At 36.5% G+C, this 18,348-nt stretch overlaps 1 protein-coding gene across 1 annotated transcript in view; it reads left to right on the top strand.

The window, feature by feature from the left end:
• Positions 1 to 18,348, top strand: part of LOC131801548 (dual specificity protein kinase splA-like) — an 83,890-nt gene that overhangs the window by 4,552 nt on the left and 60,990 nt on the right. Inside the window, exon 3 of the mRNA XM_059120320.1 lies at positions 4,923 to 5,415. Coding sequence (XP_058976303.1) covers positions 4,923 to 5,415 — 493 coding nt within the window. The remainder of the gene's footprint in view (positions 1 to 4,922; positions 5,416 to 18,348) is intronic.

Genomic DNA, 18,348 nt, shown 5'->3' with positions numbered 1-18,348 from the left:
ATAAAAATATTGGAATGTGTGGAATTTGAAGACGTTCGGATCCTTACATCACATATTATAAGAGTTATAATTATTCAAAATGTTGACTCTTTGTGGGGGAGGTACTTGATGGAGTGGACCGGTACTGTTTATTTTAGCACCTGACCTAGCACTGACGGAAATATTAGGATTTGCAAAGTTAGAGCAAAATCGGCTAACCGTTTCTCTTTCTGTGCAAAAAATATATTTTTCGAAAAATTCGACCTTTTGTGGGGGAGGTACCAAAAGGAGTGGACCGATGTATTCCCTCTTAACACAGGACCTTGGGCTAATACAATTATTGGGATGTGTGAAATTTGAAATTAATCGGACTTTTATATCACATTTTATACGAGTTGTAATTATTCAAAATGTTGACCCTTTGTGGGGGAGGTACTTGATGGAGTGGACCGATATTGTTCATTTTCTCATCTGACCTAGCACTGATGAAAATATTAGGATTCGCAAAGTTCGAGCAAAATCGGATTATCCTTTCTCTTTCTGTGCAATAAATTATTTTCTTTGAAAATTTTGACATTTTGTGTGGGAGGTGCCAGAAGGAGTGGACCGATATTGCCCATCTCCGAACTCGATCTAAGTTTGACAAAAATATTACTATGTACCAAGTTTGGATCAAATCGGATACTCCCTTCGAGAGCTATCGTGCGCACCAACCAGCCAGACAGACAGTCGGACGGACGGACATCGGTAGATCGACTCCAAATGTTCTGAAACGGATTTGGTCCAAAGAGACCTAGGGTCTAAAACCATTATTTCAACTAGGCACGTTTTGACCGTATCAAATGATATATACCCTCTGTAGCCATATGGCTGAGGGTATAATTATAAAATTGCATCTTTATCCCGTCACCCAAAATCAAACATAGTACCTTTTAGTGCTTTTCATGAAATTATCACCTCCATATATCCAGGCTACACACGAACAGCAACTCTAATACCAAATTTGTGGTTTCCAAAACCACATCATTATAACAAACCTACCACCAATAGGGACCCAATTCAAGCTTCATCCGTTCTCAATAAACCAAACTATTCCAAGTTTAGTACCATTTAGTCCAGTTCACACAATTAGTACACATTTCCAAAACCACCACATAATACCAAATGGTACCATTTTAGAATTTAAGTACCATTTTGGAACTTTCCGTAATCTTAAAGTTCGAATTTCCAAAAAAATTCTTTTGTACACCTATCCTGCACTCCATTAGAGACTCTCAAACTTCGGAATTCTAGCTCATTCCGCTTGTCCAAGTATTGATTGTGTAGAACATTTGAATACTTGTCATACCCTTTTAGTACGAATATCCAAAAACCCAGCCCTTGCATTCACATATCAAATTCCTTCGCACCAAGACTGACCCCCGTGGAAAATTTCAAGATTCTAGCTTCAGCCGTCTCGTTTGGGCGCTGATTCCTTGTCCGTAGGTCGATTACTTCAATACCACATACAGAGTTGTATCGAGAAAGACTCATAGTTACTTTTGAGGATCTTCATAGAATCACTTTCTGAGTCGATTTATGCCTGTCAGTCCGTCTATCCGTCCGTTCGTCTGTCCATGTGCTTTTGTGAATAAAATTCAGCTCGCATTTATTATCCGATTGAGATGAAATTTTCCAAACAAAATTTGGTTGGCCCAAGGACGAAACCTATTAAAGCTGGTGAGAATCGGCTCAAATTTTTATATAGCTCAACCGATTTCGAATGACCTGAAAATGACCTCATTCTCACGAATTCAGTCTAGAAGAAAATACATACAATATAAATTTGGAGAAAATCGGTTCAGATATAGCTATAGCTTTCATATGTATTTGGGGTTTTAAGTCCCTCACGTGGATAATATTCAAACCACAACAATAATCGCTGGTACCAGATATCAGTTACAGCTCAGAAGAGAAGATCGGTTCAGATTTGGATATAGATAGCTCCCATATTTACCTTTATCCGATTTCAGCCAAAGGGCTAATATCAGCCCAAATGAAATGAATTGTGGCACTCCTGACCGAATTCAGCCTAGAAGCACGTACTTCAACTTTGGTGAAAATCGGTTCAGATAAAGTTATAGGTCCCATATATATGTTTCATCGATTTGGTGCTAAAGTCTCTCACATGTGTAATATGTACTCCACAACAATGCTATTTGATACCGGGCATCAGACATTGCTCGAAAATACCTCTGCCAACTTTTATCGAGATCGGTTCAGATTTGCATATAGCTCCCATATATATCTTTACCCGATTTTATGATTGTTGCTCACCATAGATGTAATGTCATTTTCAACCGATTTTTTTCATTTGGAGAAACTCGGTCCGGTATGCCTGATGCTCAAATAAATATTTTATACCCTCCACCATACTATGGAGGGTATATTAACTTTGTCATTCCGTTTGTAACTCCTCGAAATACTCATGTCAGACCCAACAAAGTATATATTCTTGATCAGCGTAAAATTCTAAGTCGATTTAGCCATGTCCGTCTTTCTGTCTATCCGTCTGTCTGTTGTAATCACGCTATCTTTCGAACGAATTTATATAGAAGGCTAAAATTTTGCATACGTGTTTATTTTTCCAGTAGGCAAGTTAAGTTCGTAAATGGGCCATGTAGGTTCACGTTTTCATATAGCCCCCATATAACGGTACCTCCCAATATTCGGTATTTTGATGATTTTAGCGGCATTATTCACCGAAATTGTTTCAACTTTGGTATTTGAAGTTCGAAATGGATACTACAGCCTATGACGGAAAATTATCTGGGCAGGACCACGTCTTCGTATAGCCCCCATATAACGGTACCTCCCAAAATTCGGTATTTTGATGATTTTAGCGCCATTATTTACCGGAACTGTTTCAAATTACGTATTTAGAGTTCGTAATGGGAACTACAGTCTGTGACAGAAAAATGTCTATGCAGGTCCAGGTCTTCGTATAGCCCCCATATAACGGTACCTCCCAAAATTCGGTATTTTGATAATTTTAGCGCCATTATTTACCGGAACTGTTTCAAATTACGTATTTAGAGTTCGTAATGGGAACTACAGCCTGTGACAGAAAAATTTCTATGCAGGTCGTCGTATAGGCCCCATATATCAATACCTCCCTATATTCGGTATTTTGACGAGTTTAGGTACAATACCCACCGAAATTATTTGAGATATCGTATTTGACGTTAGTAATGGATGCTATAGCCTGTCACAGAAAATCGTCTATGCTGGTCCAGGTCTTCGCACAGCTCCGATATAATGGTACCTCCCTATATACGATATTTTGATGATTTTAGCTACATTATTCACCGTTTATTTCAAGTTTCGAATTTGAATATTGTAAAGGCTAATATCAAACAATGCTTATGTAGGTCCACGTCGTATAGACCCCAATATAACGGCAATATTCGGTATTTTTTAAATTTATCAGAATTTTTTAAGGATTTTATTTTTTTTAAATTTCCAAATTCGTTCCAAATGGTGGAGGGTATTCAAAGTTTGGCCCGGCCGAACTTACTGCTTTTTAACTTGTTTAATATAATACTTATGGATTCTTAATTGATACTAGAGGTATAAAAACCTCCATCAAATTTGTTGGGAATCGATACAGAGTTGGATATAATTCCTAAATTGTGACTACTCTAAAGCCATGATAAGCATTCAAATAAGGTTCATAGTCGTTATGATCTACTTCAAATAAATTCCCAACATAATTATTTTTTTTTACATAAGCTCTACTAAAAACGAATAAATACTATATGCGTATAATATATTCGGCCGGGGTCGACTTTTGACCTTTCCTTACTGGTTTTTCTTTAGCCCTTTGCCTACCATTTCTCTAACTTCTCTTTACTCCCTTCAACTGGAAAATTTAAATGGTCTTACATGGACACAAACTTAACGACAGAACCACATTCACCGATTTTGAAAAATTATTACTCAGCTACAAGATTAACTCGAAATGTTGACTTAAAATTAATTTGGTAACTAAGGACAGCTTATTTTCTATTCCAGAATCTGTAGGAACTACTACTTTTGCATTTTTTCCCGAAATCAAAAAAGGAAAATTCGTTAAAAAAAACTTAGTAAAAACATTTACATTCTTGCAGTCCTGTAACAGACCTAAAATTTCCTTAATTAAGTAAAAGCGAAATTATTTCATATTGATGACTTTAAAATCTCAAATAAAATTATTTTTGTGTGTTTAATGAAAAGTGGCTCTCCATACATTTTATTATCATCTGATTTTCACCTGTCAATCATAATTTTACAAAAAAAAAAAAAAAAAAAAAAAACAAAAGACAATTAATTAAAATTGCGGTAAAAAATGCCTGGGCATTGTCTGACTGACTGGCCATTGTTCGTTCCCAAAAATAGCCTTTTCATATTCCATTTGAATGGAAATCGCCTTAATTGACTACTTTTGATAACGAAATTTACTGTCAGACATTCAATGAACTTCAGACAGTCATTGTTGCTGGGGTGTGAAAAATTGTGTGTTTTTTCTTTTTAATTTCATTTATTATTGGAAATTTTCCATTATTACAATTTTCCATCAATAGTTCGCATTATCATCCTCAACAACAACAGCATCATCATCCATTTTCATCATCATCATCATTGGCATCAATATGGACATTTATTTTCGTTAGGGTATGTGCGGCTGTCTGTGTGCCGGTCCTTTGTCTTAATTTGAAATAATGTCCTTTAATAAAGTCACACGAGGAAGCATTTGTGACATGCCGGGTGCAGGGATGGATGGGGGAAGGAGGGATGAACCTTGTTGATTCGATATTTTTTTTAGTAATTTTCCAGTATATGGTGATAATTTAATGTGTCTGTCTCTCTCTCTCTCTTTCTCTTTCGTTCTCTTTTTATGCCACACTTGACAACCAAATCTCCAGAGGAACGATTAAGCTCAGCCAGAGCCTCAACATGCAGCGGAAATCGTTGGTCATTATTGACACGTAATACAACAACTACAACGGCCACCTCCACACCCACATCGGCAGCCTGTAGTAGTGCCCCGTGGAACAACAATAACAACAGCAGTATCAGTAACAACAACAACAACATAAGCAGCAATTTTAATAACAACAACAACACGCTCAGCATAAAATCACTTAACCTGCCCAAGGATGATGGAACGCTTGTCTATCGGCGTAAATCTTCGGGTAGCACACCTCATGGTAGTTCCGGTGCTGTTTTGGTTGAAGCAGCCATTGCTGGTGGCAGTGGTGGTACAACCGGAAATTATAGTAACTCGGCAGCTGGAGGTGGTGGTGGTGGTGCCGGCGCCCAAACCCCCGATGCTTCGATGCCATATCGAGCCTCAACCTCATCATCGACGGCTGATGATTTTGAGTGTTATGCTGCCGATGGTTCCGTCCTGCTGAGGTAAGACGAAAAAGAAGCATGTCGAGCTATTCACACGAATTGCTTAGGAATTTTGTGGTCAATGTCAGTCAACATTTACTCGGAGTGCATGTTTGTTTTTGTGTGTGTCTTTTTGTATAGAGATTTGAGATTAGAGAAGGATAAGTTCTTCAATGTGCAAATTAAATGTTAATTGAAATACGTTGTTGTGGTAAGTGGTTTTATTTAAAAAAAATTATTTGCATCTGATAATTGCTTAAAAGTAACGATGTAATAAAATTATTGGTTAAAATGGTTTTGGTATTAAAGATTGAAGCAATGTAAGGCAAATATTTGTTACAGAAAGTGTGTGCAAAATTCGCAACAGTAACAGTGGTCCCACATGTATGAGAAGATGTGACAAAAATAGCTCTACACAACTAATCGATCAGATTTTTTATAATAGCCTTATAATGAGTAAAAAATAATGTAATCAAATACTTTTAAAGAATGATCGAAGTTTCGACGTCGGCCTCATACAACGGTATACACGGATTTAAAGAAATTTTAACATTTTAGGTACACTATTGAAATGGACTGAAGTTTGACATCTGGCGTTCTTAATGGATACCTAATGAAAATATTATTAATATGGGTCCACAATTTGATATGGCTCCCATAGAACCCTTGGCCCGATTTGAGAGACTTTTTAGGTATTGGCAAACTTTTTCAACAGATTTTGATGTAACTTTGCATTTTGAATTCTGAATACAATATATAACTTCTTACAAAAATTTTTCAAAAAATTCTCATTCTTTTGCGCTATTTTATGGGATTTTCTATTGGGAATTTGTGAGAATTAAATCATACCAACTAAAATTTTAGTTATATTTTAAAAGGAACTAATATATGAGTGGAATATCCTGCTCTGAATCGATTTTTACTAAATTTGCGAGACATTAGTTCGTTTTCAATTTGGGCCTATATTACCCATTTGGTGCACAATTAACTTGAAATCGGATAAGTATATATATGAGAGCTACATCAAAATCTGAACCAATCTCGATAGAATTTGGCAAGGGTATTTATTAGCTGTATTTGGTGTTTTACAGAAAAAGTCGACCGACACATTCCAAATTTACATTACAGGGTGAGATGAAAAAAAAGCAATCAACTTCAGACTGCTGTCATTTCTAAGCCACTCGCCCGACAGCTGTTAAAATTATTCCAGTGGCAGCTCATTATATTGGTTACAAGCGTACAAAAGCATTTTAGTGAGAATTTTCCAGAAAAAAAGTTATTATTATATTGAAAAATTAGCTCTGGGTAAAGCCATTGAAATTCCAAAAAGTGCAAGAATTTACACCGCAACAGAAAGAAAATAGACTCAAAAGAGCTAAAGAGTTGCTTCGAATGGCCGAAAGTGCTGAATTGCCGAATTTGGTTTTCTCCGATGAAAAAACATTCGTTGTCCAGCAGTTTGTAAACAAACCAAATGATCGTGTTTAATTGCCAAAGAGGTCGGCTGAATATATGCACCTTAGGTTGGTCACCAGAATTAAAGCGCCGGCCATGGTGATAGGGTGGGCCGTCATAACAGACGATGATCGCTCTCCGCTCGTATTAATCGACCATGGCATCAGAATAAATGCCGAATATTATTGCGAAAATATTCTGGAGGGTGTATTAAAGCCTTGGGCACGCAAACATTTTGGCCACAGACCTTGGACATTCCAACAGGACTCAGCACCATCGCACTCAGCACGCTCCACCCAAGAATGATAACAAAATGACGTTCCTCGCTTCCGGATACCAATCCGTTGGACTATTGTGTCTGAAGTATTTTGGAAAGCAAGGTTGGCACTAAAAAATAAAAAAGTGTCGATCACCTCAAACAAGTGCTTCGCTGGTACTGGCCCAAAAACCGCAGAACAACATTCGGGCAGGGTGTGACGGTTTCATTGGCTGTTTGAAGGCTATAATTCGTGCCAAAGGTGGACGGGAAAAAACAGCAACATCAGTAAAAATGGTTCGAAAAGTAAAGAAGCGACTTGATCGAAACCCGCGTCGTAGTGGCCGTTTGAATTCCATCACAAATAACTTTTTTTTCTGGAAAATTCTCACCAAAATTCTTTTTTACGCTTGTAAACAATATAATGAGCTGTCACTGGAATAATTTTAACAGCTGTCGGACGAATGGCTTAGAAATGACAGCTATCTGAACTTGGTTGCAGTTTTTTCATCTCACTCTGTATATATGGGTGTTAAAGCTATATCTGAACCGATTTCTACCAAATTTTTAATTTCAATTTGGTCGTAAGTGCTAAATGCATATTAGTGCATATTACGGCTGTGAAGGACAAATATAACAAATCGGATGAACAATATATATGGAAGTTATAGCTATATCTGAACCTATTTCGATCAAATTTGGCATACTTATTTTTAGACTTGATTTAGTCGTATGTGCAAAATTTCGTACTATTTGATGCACAATAAAAATCAACTCGGACGAAGATATATATCTGAGCTATTTCTAAATTTTGACCGATTTTTTTCAATTTTTATAGTGTTTGTCCTTGGCTCAAACAAATGACTTGTGCGAAATTTAATTGTGGATCGGGCAATAAATGCGACCTGATTTTATTTATAAAAAAAACATTTTTTTGGTGGGGGGGGGGGGGGGTTGAAGAAGTGAACCGAAATACTCCCAATTTACATTACAGACATGGCTTATAGAAATATAATTATTTTAACCTTTGTGGGGAAGGTACCTGAAAGAATGGGCCGATGAGTTCCATCTTCACTCTATAACTCAGAAGTTATTTTTCAAAAAGGTTTTTTTAATTTTTTTTATTTTATTATAATTATTTTTCTTTGAGAGGGTGTTTATCGAACGTAGAGGGTTAATATATATTTTAAATCTCGAGTTTATGGGGGAGGTACCAGAAGGAAGAGATCTTTCGTCTTCAAAATAATCGGATACTCATTTCCTTTTTTATAAGCTTTATGGTTATTCAAATTGTTGATTAAGTAAGTTTGACAATAATATTACGATTGGACCAAATCGCTTACTCCCTTCGAAAGTTACCGTGCGCACTAGCCAGCTAGACAGAGATCGACTCCAAATGTCCTGAAACGGATTTGGTACAGAGACTTTGGTTCTAAGACCGTTATTTCGATGAGGAACGTTTTGGCTGCATCAAATGATATATACCCTCTCTAGCCATATGGCTGAGGGTATAACTAAATTATTATTATTCACTCCCTTCGCACTATATGAGATTGTAATATTTTTTATGGAAAAGTTATTGACATTGTTAACCGAATTTGCTGTAAATTGACAGCATATGTCCCCATTATGTAAGAAATTTCCGTGAAAAGAACTACCGTTATAAGTTTGTGTTGTGGTACAGTCCCCTCAAAACATTCAATATTTTGATGATGTTAGTGACATTATCCACGGTAATTGTTTAAAATTTCATATTGTAAGATCCTAAAGAGTTCTACAGCCTGTGACCGAAAATTGCAGGTCTACGTCTTCGTATAGGTGATTTTAGCGACATTATTCACCGGATGTGTTTTAAATTTGAAGTTCCTAATGGATACTACATCCAATGACATAAAATTGTTTAATAGGTCCACGTTTTCGTATAGCCCCCATGCAACGCTACCTCTCTATTTTCGGTATTTTATGATTTTAGCAGTATTTTTAAACGCAATATTTTTGAAAATTTTCAAATTCCTTACAAATGGTGGAGAGTATTCATAGTTCGTCCCATCCGAACTTACTGCTTTTTTACTTGTTAGTATCCTAAATGCACAATTTATTCAGTTTTTCCATTTGGAAAAGATTTAAAGAAAAATGTATCATTTACACCAAAATGTTTTCAAAATCTTTCATTTTGAAGTTTATGGAGAAGAATATAAGTAAACCCATTGTACATTGACCCATATCCATTTTTTCTGTCCAAAAATATTTCAACGTATCCATATTTAAACCCATGAAATCAACACTGACCCCAATATCAAATTTCAAAATTTTACTTCTATCCTTTCACCCAATACCATTTAGTACTTTTCGAACAATTACAGTACGAATTTGCAAATCATCTATGTAAAATTTCCGGATTTCAATTCCATCGCTTCATCTAATACCCAACTTTGTATCAATTTCGGGATTCCAGCTCTATCCCTTCATCCAACACGCATGTTAGTAACATTTAGTATTTTTCGAACAATTATGGTACACATATCCAAAACAATCTCCATTTCTTAACCTCAGATACTTATAGTGAACTTTAAATCACATTTCAGGATTTCAACAATCAGAATTTCAGAATTGTATCTCTATTCCTTCATCCAATACCAAATATGTTGTCATTCTGTAATTTTCGTACAGTTATAGTACAAATTTCCGAAACTACCTCCATATGTCCAGGCTACATATGAACAGCGACCCTAATACCAAATTTCAATTTTGAAGCACTATCTATTCAACGAATACGAAATTGTACCAAATGTAGTACTTTTTTGTACTTTTCGTGCACTTGTTGTGCACAGTTGCAAAACCATCTCTTTATCACAACCAAACCACGAACGGGCCAGAGAGGGTATATATCATTTGATGTGGTCAAAACGTGCCTAGTCGAAATAACGGTTTTAGACCCTAGGTCTCTTTGGACCAAATCCGTTTTACGACATTTGTAGTCGGCTTAGCGATCCGATGTCTGTCTGGCTGGCTGGTGCGCACGATAACTCTCGAATGGAGTATCCGATTTGTCCAAGCTGGGTACATTGTAATATTTTTATCAAACTAAGATCGAGTTCGGAGATGGGCAATATTTGTCCACCCCTTCTGTTACCTCCCCACAAAGGACAAAAACTGACAATATCGGTCCACTCTATCTAGTACCTCCCCCACAAAAATTCAAAATTTACAACTCTTATCAAATGTGATGTAAGGGTCCAATTGTCTTCAAAATTCACACATCCCAACAATTTTATTAACCCAAGGTCTGATGTTAAGTTGGAATATATCAGTCCACTCCTTTGGTACCTCCTCCACAAAATATTTTCGACACAGAAAGAGAAATGATAATCCTATTTGCTCCAACTTTGCAAATCCAAATATTTGCGTCAGGTGCGAAAATATATAATATCGGCCCACGCCACCTTCCCCACAAAAAGTCAAAATCTTGAATAATTAAAACTCTTATAAATTATGGTGTAAGGGTCCGATCCCAATAATTTTATTAACCCAAGGTCTGGCGTTAAGATGGAATATCGGACCATTCCTTCTGGTACCTCCCCCACAATGGGTCAAAGTTTTTCAATAACCAAAACCATGTACCTCATCCACAAAGTGTCACAACTTTTATACCCCCCACCATACTATGGAGGGCATATTCCTCGAAATACTCATGTCAGACCCAACAAAGTATATATTCTCTATCAGCGTAAAATTCTAAGTCGATTTTGCCATGTCCGTCTATCTGTCTGTCCGTCTGTCTGTCTGTCTGTTGTAATCACGCTATCTTTCGAAGGAATTGAGATAGACGGCTAAAATTTTGCACACGTGTTTATTTTTCCAGTAGGAAGGTTAAGTTCGTAAATGGGCCATGTAGGTCCACGATTTCATATAGCCCCCATATAACGGTACCTCCCGACATTCGGTATTTTGATAAATTTAGCGACATTATTCACCGGAATTGTTTCAAATTTAGTATTTGAAGTTCGAAATGGATACTACAGCCTATGACAGAAAATTGTCTATGCAGGTCCAGGTCTTCGTATAGCTCCCATATAACGATACCTCCCAAAATTCGGTATTTTGATCATTATTCACCGGAATTGTTTCAAATTACGTATTTAGAGTTCGTGATGGGAACTACAGTCTGTGACAGAACATTGTCTATGCAGGTCCAGGTCTTCGTATAGGCCCCATATATCAGTACCTCCCTATATATTTGGTATTTTGACGAGTTAAGGTACAATACCCACCGAAATTGTTTGAGATATCGTATTTGACGTTCATAATGGATGCTATAGCCTGTGAGAGAAAATTGTCTATGCTGGTTCAGGTCCTTGCACAGCTCCGATATATCAGTACCTCCCTATATACGATATTTTGATGATATTAGCTACATTATTCACCGTTTATTTCAAGTTTCGAATTTGAATATGGTAATGGCTAATGGTAAACAATGCCTATATAGGTCCACGTCGTATAGACCCCAATATAACGGCTATATTCGGTAGTTTTAAAATTTTAACAGCATTTTTTAAGAATTTTATTTTTCGAAAATTTCCAAATTCATTCCTAATGGTGGAGGGTATTCAAAGTTTGGCCGGGCTGAACTTACTGCGTTTTCACTTGTTAATACTTTTATCTGTCATAACGTACGAAACAAATCAGCGATTCTTTACAATTTGCTATATCTAATTTTTTTTTCAATAATAAATTGACATCATGAAATGTATTTAAAACAAATATATATTTTTATATTAACTTAAATTTTGCCATTTCATATTTAGGAAATACTGAAACAAATTTAATATTGACTTTAACTATTTATGACAAGCGAACCAATATGAGTTACGTATTGCTGTCTATGTCATTAAGTAGTTATGCATACGTATATATATATATATATATATATATATATATATATATATATATATATATATATATATATATATATATATATATATATATATATATATATATATATATATATTTAACAAAATGTATTTATGTGTATCACTATAAGTAAATTATATATTCAATGTTAACCAATGTTTGATGTGTTGTGCCTTGGTGTTTGTGCGACTGTGTGTGCCTGCCTGCCAGCGAGTGTGTGCGTGTGTGTGTGTTGCGCACACATTTTGTCATGGCGTTTGGTCTTCTCATTCCTTCCATATCAATGTCTTTAATATCAATTGTTCATTTCTCCCCTCTCCTTCCGCCAACGTCCATGCATTTTTTCGTTTCGGCCAATATAGAATACCTGCTCCACATGTTGTGGCCGCACGTGCCTACCGTTTGGCTTCCAAGAAACGTTCAACATCGATATTCGGAGGCTCAACATCGACCACATCGGCTGACAATACACCCACCGTTGAGAGTGGTTGCCAAATTCCTGGCTTCAGCGGATGTGGAAGTAGTAGTGGTGTCTCCTCTTCCGACCAACAGCATAGCAGCAGTAGCAGCAGCAATACAACATCCGGTTTCTCCAACTCCAATTCGCAAACAAATGCCTCGAATAGCAGCAGCACATCATCGTCGTCGACATCGAATATAGCTCTGACACGGCGTTTAGTGAAATTGTTACATCAATCAAGTTCGAGTATTTCATCCAAGTCCCAGCATCAGCAGCAGCACCACCAGCAACAACAACATCAGCAGCATCACTACCAGTACCTGCAGCAACAACAACAATATGATATGAATTTTTCTGGTCTGTGTGCCATTGAAGATGCTCCACGTCGTCTGTCGTGGGAAAGGTAAGGCTCTGTCGTTGTCACTTTGACTGAATGCTTCACTAATTGATTATTACATCTACATGAGTGTGTGTGTGTGTGTGTGTGTGGATATGTGTGTTGTAAATACCACTACACTGGCTTTCAACTAAACAGCTATTCTACAACTTTCACTATAAAATTACCACACACACACACTCACACAGGCACATATGCACAGACACAGGAACACACAGAGCGATAACACACACACAGACGACACACACTTGTACAACACATGCACAGTCTTTAGATAGAAATTAAACTGACACCTAGAATTAAATACCCAAACACTCGTTTGTAGCGACAGCATACGAGATCCTTCACATGTCCCTCTAGGCGGCGATGTGCAATTAAATTAGTTATATTTATTCTATCGTCCTCCATCTCTTTCGCTTATGTTCAATGTCAATTCCTGTGACATTTTCTCATTTCACTTTTGCACAGTGATTGAGACTTGGTTTTTTTTTTTTTTTTTTTTTTGATCCAATTATTTGGATTTCTTATAAATCTGTTACGTTCTAACACTCGCTTTGTATTTATGTACCATTCGCATATGGCAGTTCTATTAAGTATTCATTTTGTGGGAGAGGTGTCAGAAGAAATGAATCTTCATCTCCCATATTCACACAATATATATTGGAACTTGAGCAGATTTTTCTTTTCTGAAAGAGTGGGTGAATATATTTTATCTTCCCGCTAGACATTTGTTGCTAAAAATATTGGGAGGTAGGAAATTTGAAAAAATTAACACTGATACTTAATTATATTCAAATTTTAGACCGCATGTTATAGGAATCGAGGATTTTGCACGGAGTTGTCTTTTGGTAAATTCGAAGGTCGACGTTTTCGTTCAGCCCCCTCCCCACAGTTTCTAATTTAATAATTTGAAATTCGGAATTAAGAGTTCATAACGGGTTCAACTTCCTGTTGCAGAATATTGTCTTTTGTGGTCCGCGTTATCGTCTAGCCCCATTCAATTGCTCTCCGAATATTCGGCATGACCCTAAATGAATAATTTTAAATTCCGAATTTAGGATTGGTAAAAGGATCTACCTCCTGTGTTCCACGTTTGGGTACTTTAAGCTTTTCGGTATTTTTTTATTTCTTAAAACCTGAACTACTTAATTTGAATTTGGTAAAGGCTACAAGAGTAGAACTCTTGTAGAACAAGCTCTATATAAGTTAACATATTTTCACATAAGTTAGTTCACAAATGGTGAAGGATGTGAAATGATCGATTCGGCTGTTAATTAACACTGATACTTAATTATATTCAAATTTTAGACCGTATGTTATAGGAATCGGAGATTTTGCATGGAGTTGTCTTTTGGTAAATTCGAAGGTCAACGTTTTCGTTCAGCCCCTCCCCACTGTTTCTAATTTAATAATTTGAAATTCAGAATTAAGAGTTCATAACGGGTTCAACCTCCTGTTGCAGAGTATTGTCTTTTGTAGTCCGCGTTATCGTCTAGCCCCATTCAATTTCTCTCCGAATATTCGACCTGACCTTAACTGAATAATTTTAAATTCCGAATTTAGGATTGGTAACAGGCTCTACCTCCTGTGGCCCATGTTTGGGTACTTCAAGGTTTTTGTTTTTTTTTTAACCTGAACTACTTTATTTGAATTTGGTAAAGGCTACAAGAGTAGGACTATTGTAGAACAAATTCTATATAGGTTAACATATTTTCACATAAGTTACTTCACAAATGGCGAAGGATGTGAAATGATCGGTTCGGCTGAACTTACCTGCTTTTTTTGGCAAATTTTTTCATTATTGATTTATTATTATTATATGGCTAGAGAGTGTATATGGCTAGAGAGGGTATATATCATTTGATACGGTTAAAACGTGCCTAGTCAAAATAACGGTTTAAGACCCTAGGTCTCTTTGGACCAAACTCGTTGCAGGACATTTGGAGTCGATCTAGCGACGTCCGTCCGTCCGTCTGCCTGTCTGGCTGGTGCGCACGACATTTGATACGGTCAAAATGTGCCTAGTCAAAATAACGGTTTAGACCCTAGGCCTCTTTGGACCAAACTCGTTGCAGGACATTTGAAGTCGATATAGCGACGTCCGTCCGTCCGTCTGCCTGTCTGGATGGTTCGCACGACAACTCTCCAAGGGAATATCCGATTTGGTCCAAACTTGGCATATCCTAATATTTTTGTCAAACTTAGATCGATTTCGGAGATGGGCAATATCGGTCCACTCATCCTGGTACCTACCCCGCGAAATTTCGAAATTTTCAAAAAAAAAAAAAAAACAAGTAAAAAAGCTGTAAGTTCGGCCGGTCCGAGCTTTTAATACCCTCCACCATTTGGCACAAATTTGGCAATTTCCAAAGAAATAAAATCCGTTAAAAATTCTGTTAAAATCTCAAAAATACCGAATATGGGGGGGGGGTTACGGTATATGGGGGCTATACGAAGACGTGGACCTACATGGCTCATTTTCAGTTTTATGCTGCAATATCTATTACGAACTTCAAATACCAAATTTGGAACGATTCCGTTAAATAATGTCGCTAAAATCATCGAAATACCTAATATCGGGGGGTACCGTTACATGAGGGATATACGAAGGCGTGAACCTGCACAGATAATTTTCTGTCCTAGGCTGTAGTATCCATTACGAACTTCAAATGCCAAATTCGAAACAATTCCGGTGAATAATGTCGCTAAAATCATCAAAATACCGAATATCGGGAGGTACCGTTATATGGGGGCTACATGATAACTTGGACATACATGGCCCATTTACGAACTTAACCTGCCTACTGGCAAAATATACATGTGTGCAAAATTTTAGCCTTCTATCACAATTTGTTCGAAATATAGCGTGATTACAACAGACAGACAGACAGACACACAGACAGACGGACATGGCTAAATCGTCTTAGAATTTTACGCTGATCAAGAATATATATACTTTGTTGGGTCTGACATGAGTATTTCGAGGAGTTACAAACGGAATGACAAAATTAATATACCCTACATAGTATGATTTGCTCCAACTTTGCTAATCCAAATATTTGCATCAATCCTAGGTCTGGTGCGAAAATGGATGAAATTGGTCCACTTCATCAAGTGCCTCTCCCACAAAGGGTAAACATTTTGAATAATTGTAACTCTTATAAAAATAGGTCCGATTGTGTTCAAATTTCACATATCCTACTATTTGTATAAACCCAAGATCTGGTGTTAATATGTCGGTCCACTCCTTCTGGTACCTCGCGAAATTAGCATCCGACTCCATTTAGACTTGCCACATCTGAATATTTCTATCAACACAGGATCTATTATAAAGACGATAGAGACCGGACCATTGCTTCTGGTACCTACCCCACAAAGAGTCAAGGTTTTGAATAACCAAAACGTTTATAAAATCCGAAATAACCATTAGGTTCTCTTTATATTTTACACACTTCATTATATCCACTAAAATAAGATCTGTTGTGAAAATGGGATATATCGGCCCTCTCCTTCTTCTTTAAATGAAACTCATAAAAATCGACATAGGATCTTTTATAAAGATGGTAGAGATCGGACCATTTCTTCTGATACCTCCTCCACATACGGTTCAAGATTTTGCCAAAAAAAAAATAGCTCAAAGAAAGCGATATATGCCTGCAACTCTCCTCAAATTTCACATATACAAACATGTTTGCTAACACAAGATCTGTTATGATCATATATATATCTGCGAACCACTTCTGGTACTCGCAATATTTATATCATATTATTTAGGTCCGATACGAAATGGACAATATTGACCATATACTTCAGAACCCACTCCAAAGAGGGTCAAGAGTTTGCATAGTCGTAACAGAAGTCAAAATAAAATTAAATAATCGAACATTGCCTGAGGGTATACGTCTTTCGGCAGACTGATACTTTTAAACTTGGTTTCCTTCCTTTTTAGGAGTTTTACGTTTTTTTTTTAAGTCGATTGTGGAGAAAACTAAAAAAATTCCAAACATGAAATTCAAGATTTATTCCCCTTTTTATGAGAGATATTATTCATTTTCCGAAAAACTTAAGAGAATCAGGAACTAAATGTATCAAATAGAGACTTCGGATTATACAAAATTAAAATCTTTGAGAGGGAGAAGAGATACCTAAGGTGGGTACAAATATAAAAATTTTCAAATTTTGCACTAACTCAGAACCTATTGGTCCAATCTTCATATTACGGTGGAGACATTGGAATGTACAAAATTGAAAAATAATTTTATGAGAGCTATAATTATTTAAATATTTGACTCCTGTTGGAGCGTGATTTTTTGTGGGATCGATGGACCGCAGTCCATATAAATTTTCTACCAAGTCGGATAGCCGCTCCGACTGCTTAGGGTGTTCAATTTCCATATATATCGAATTCTCACCACGAAAAAACGATTCCTCAACACTGTGTATCGTTTGTTAGCACATCCATTACTTAATTTCATCTGTAGCCAGAACGTGTTGTCTTTTGACTTCAATCATTCATTTATTAGGGATACCCAGAGAAAGCGAAAGACAGGCAGCGAGAGAATGAGAGATACCGGGAAAGAGTGAGAGCAACGCAGCCTGTAACAGCAGTTGCAAAAGTTTATTTGTTTAACCTAGCCCGAGGGAGTTGTATTAATTGCAGTACACCACCGCCACTACCTTGAATGTGGAATGTGTCGGCAGCAATCGGATAGTTCATCTTTCCCAGAAACGATGCCAGAGATAGAGCGGAGAGCATCAAAATGCCATTCAAATCCTTGGGGCAAATAATACAATTAAAACGTTATACATTTTTTAATTGGAGAAAATATTAAATGATTCAATGACAAGAACATCGGAAAATTGTTTTCGCAATTAATTGCTAGAACAACAAATGACATTTTTTTGAACTGAAAATGTAATTGCCGTTAATCGATTGAAAAAATATGAATAATTTGAATATAATCTTTCAAAATTTTGACAGTTTTCAACGTTGGTACCAGAAACAGTGCACCAACAATTCAAATCTCCAAGTTAGAATAAATATGTTCTAAATCATTTAGATATGCGATGGTTCGAAAGAAACGAGAGATTACTTTAGGAATTATTTGAGTGTTATTATTATATATGAACCAGTAAAGAAAGTCTTAAAGTCGGGCGGCGCCGACTTTATGATACCCTACACCACTTTGCTAATTTAGTAGAGCTCCACATACCAATTAAAAGTTTTTATGGGAGAATTCAATCATACACACTATGATTATAATTATAATTTAAAGTTCAAAGGGCTAAATATGCCGAAGCATTTGTATCATTTAAATTCGGAATTGTATTGCCCATTTGGTGCACAATTAATTTGAAATCGGATAAAGATATATATGGGAGCTATATCCAAATCTGAACCGATCTCGATAAAATTTAGCAAAGATATTTCTGAGCTGTATTTGATATATTTCCCTGAATATCGTTGTTACGGAG

Source organism: Musca domestica, unplaced genomic scaffold (genome assembly GCF_030504385.1).
Source record: "Musca domestica strain aabys unplaced genomic scaffold, Musca_domestica.polishedcontigs.V.1.1 167, whole genome shotgun sequence".
Taxonomy (NCBI): Eukaryota; Metazoa; Arthropoda; class Insecta; order Diptera; family Muscidae; genus Musca; species Musca domestica.
Note: the sequence above shows the minus strand (reverse complement) of the source record. Positions and strands in the feature narration are given on the sequence as shown.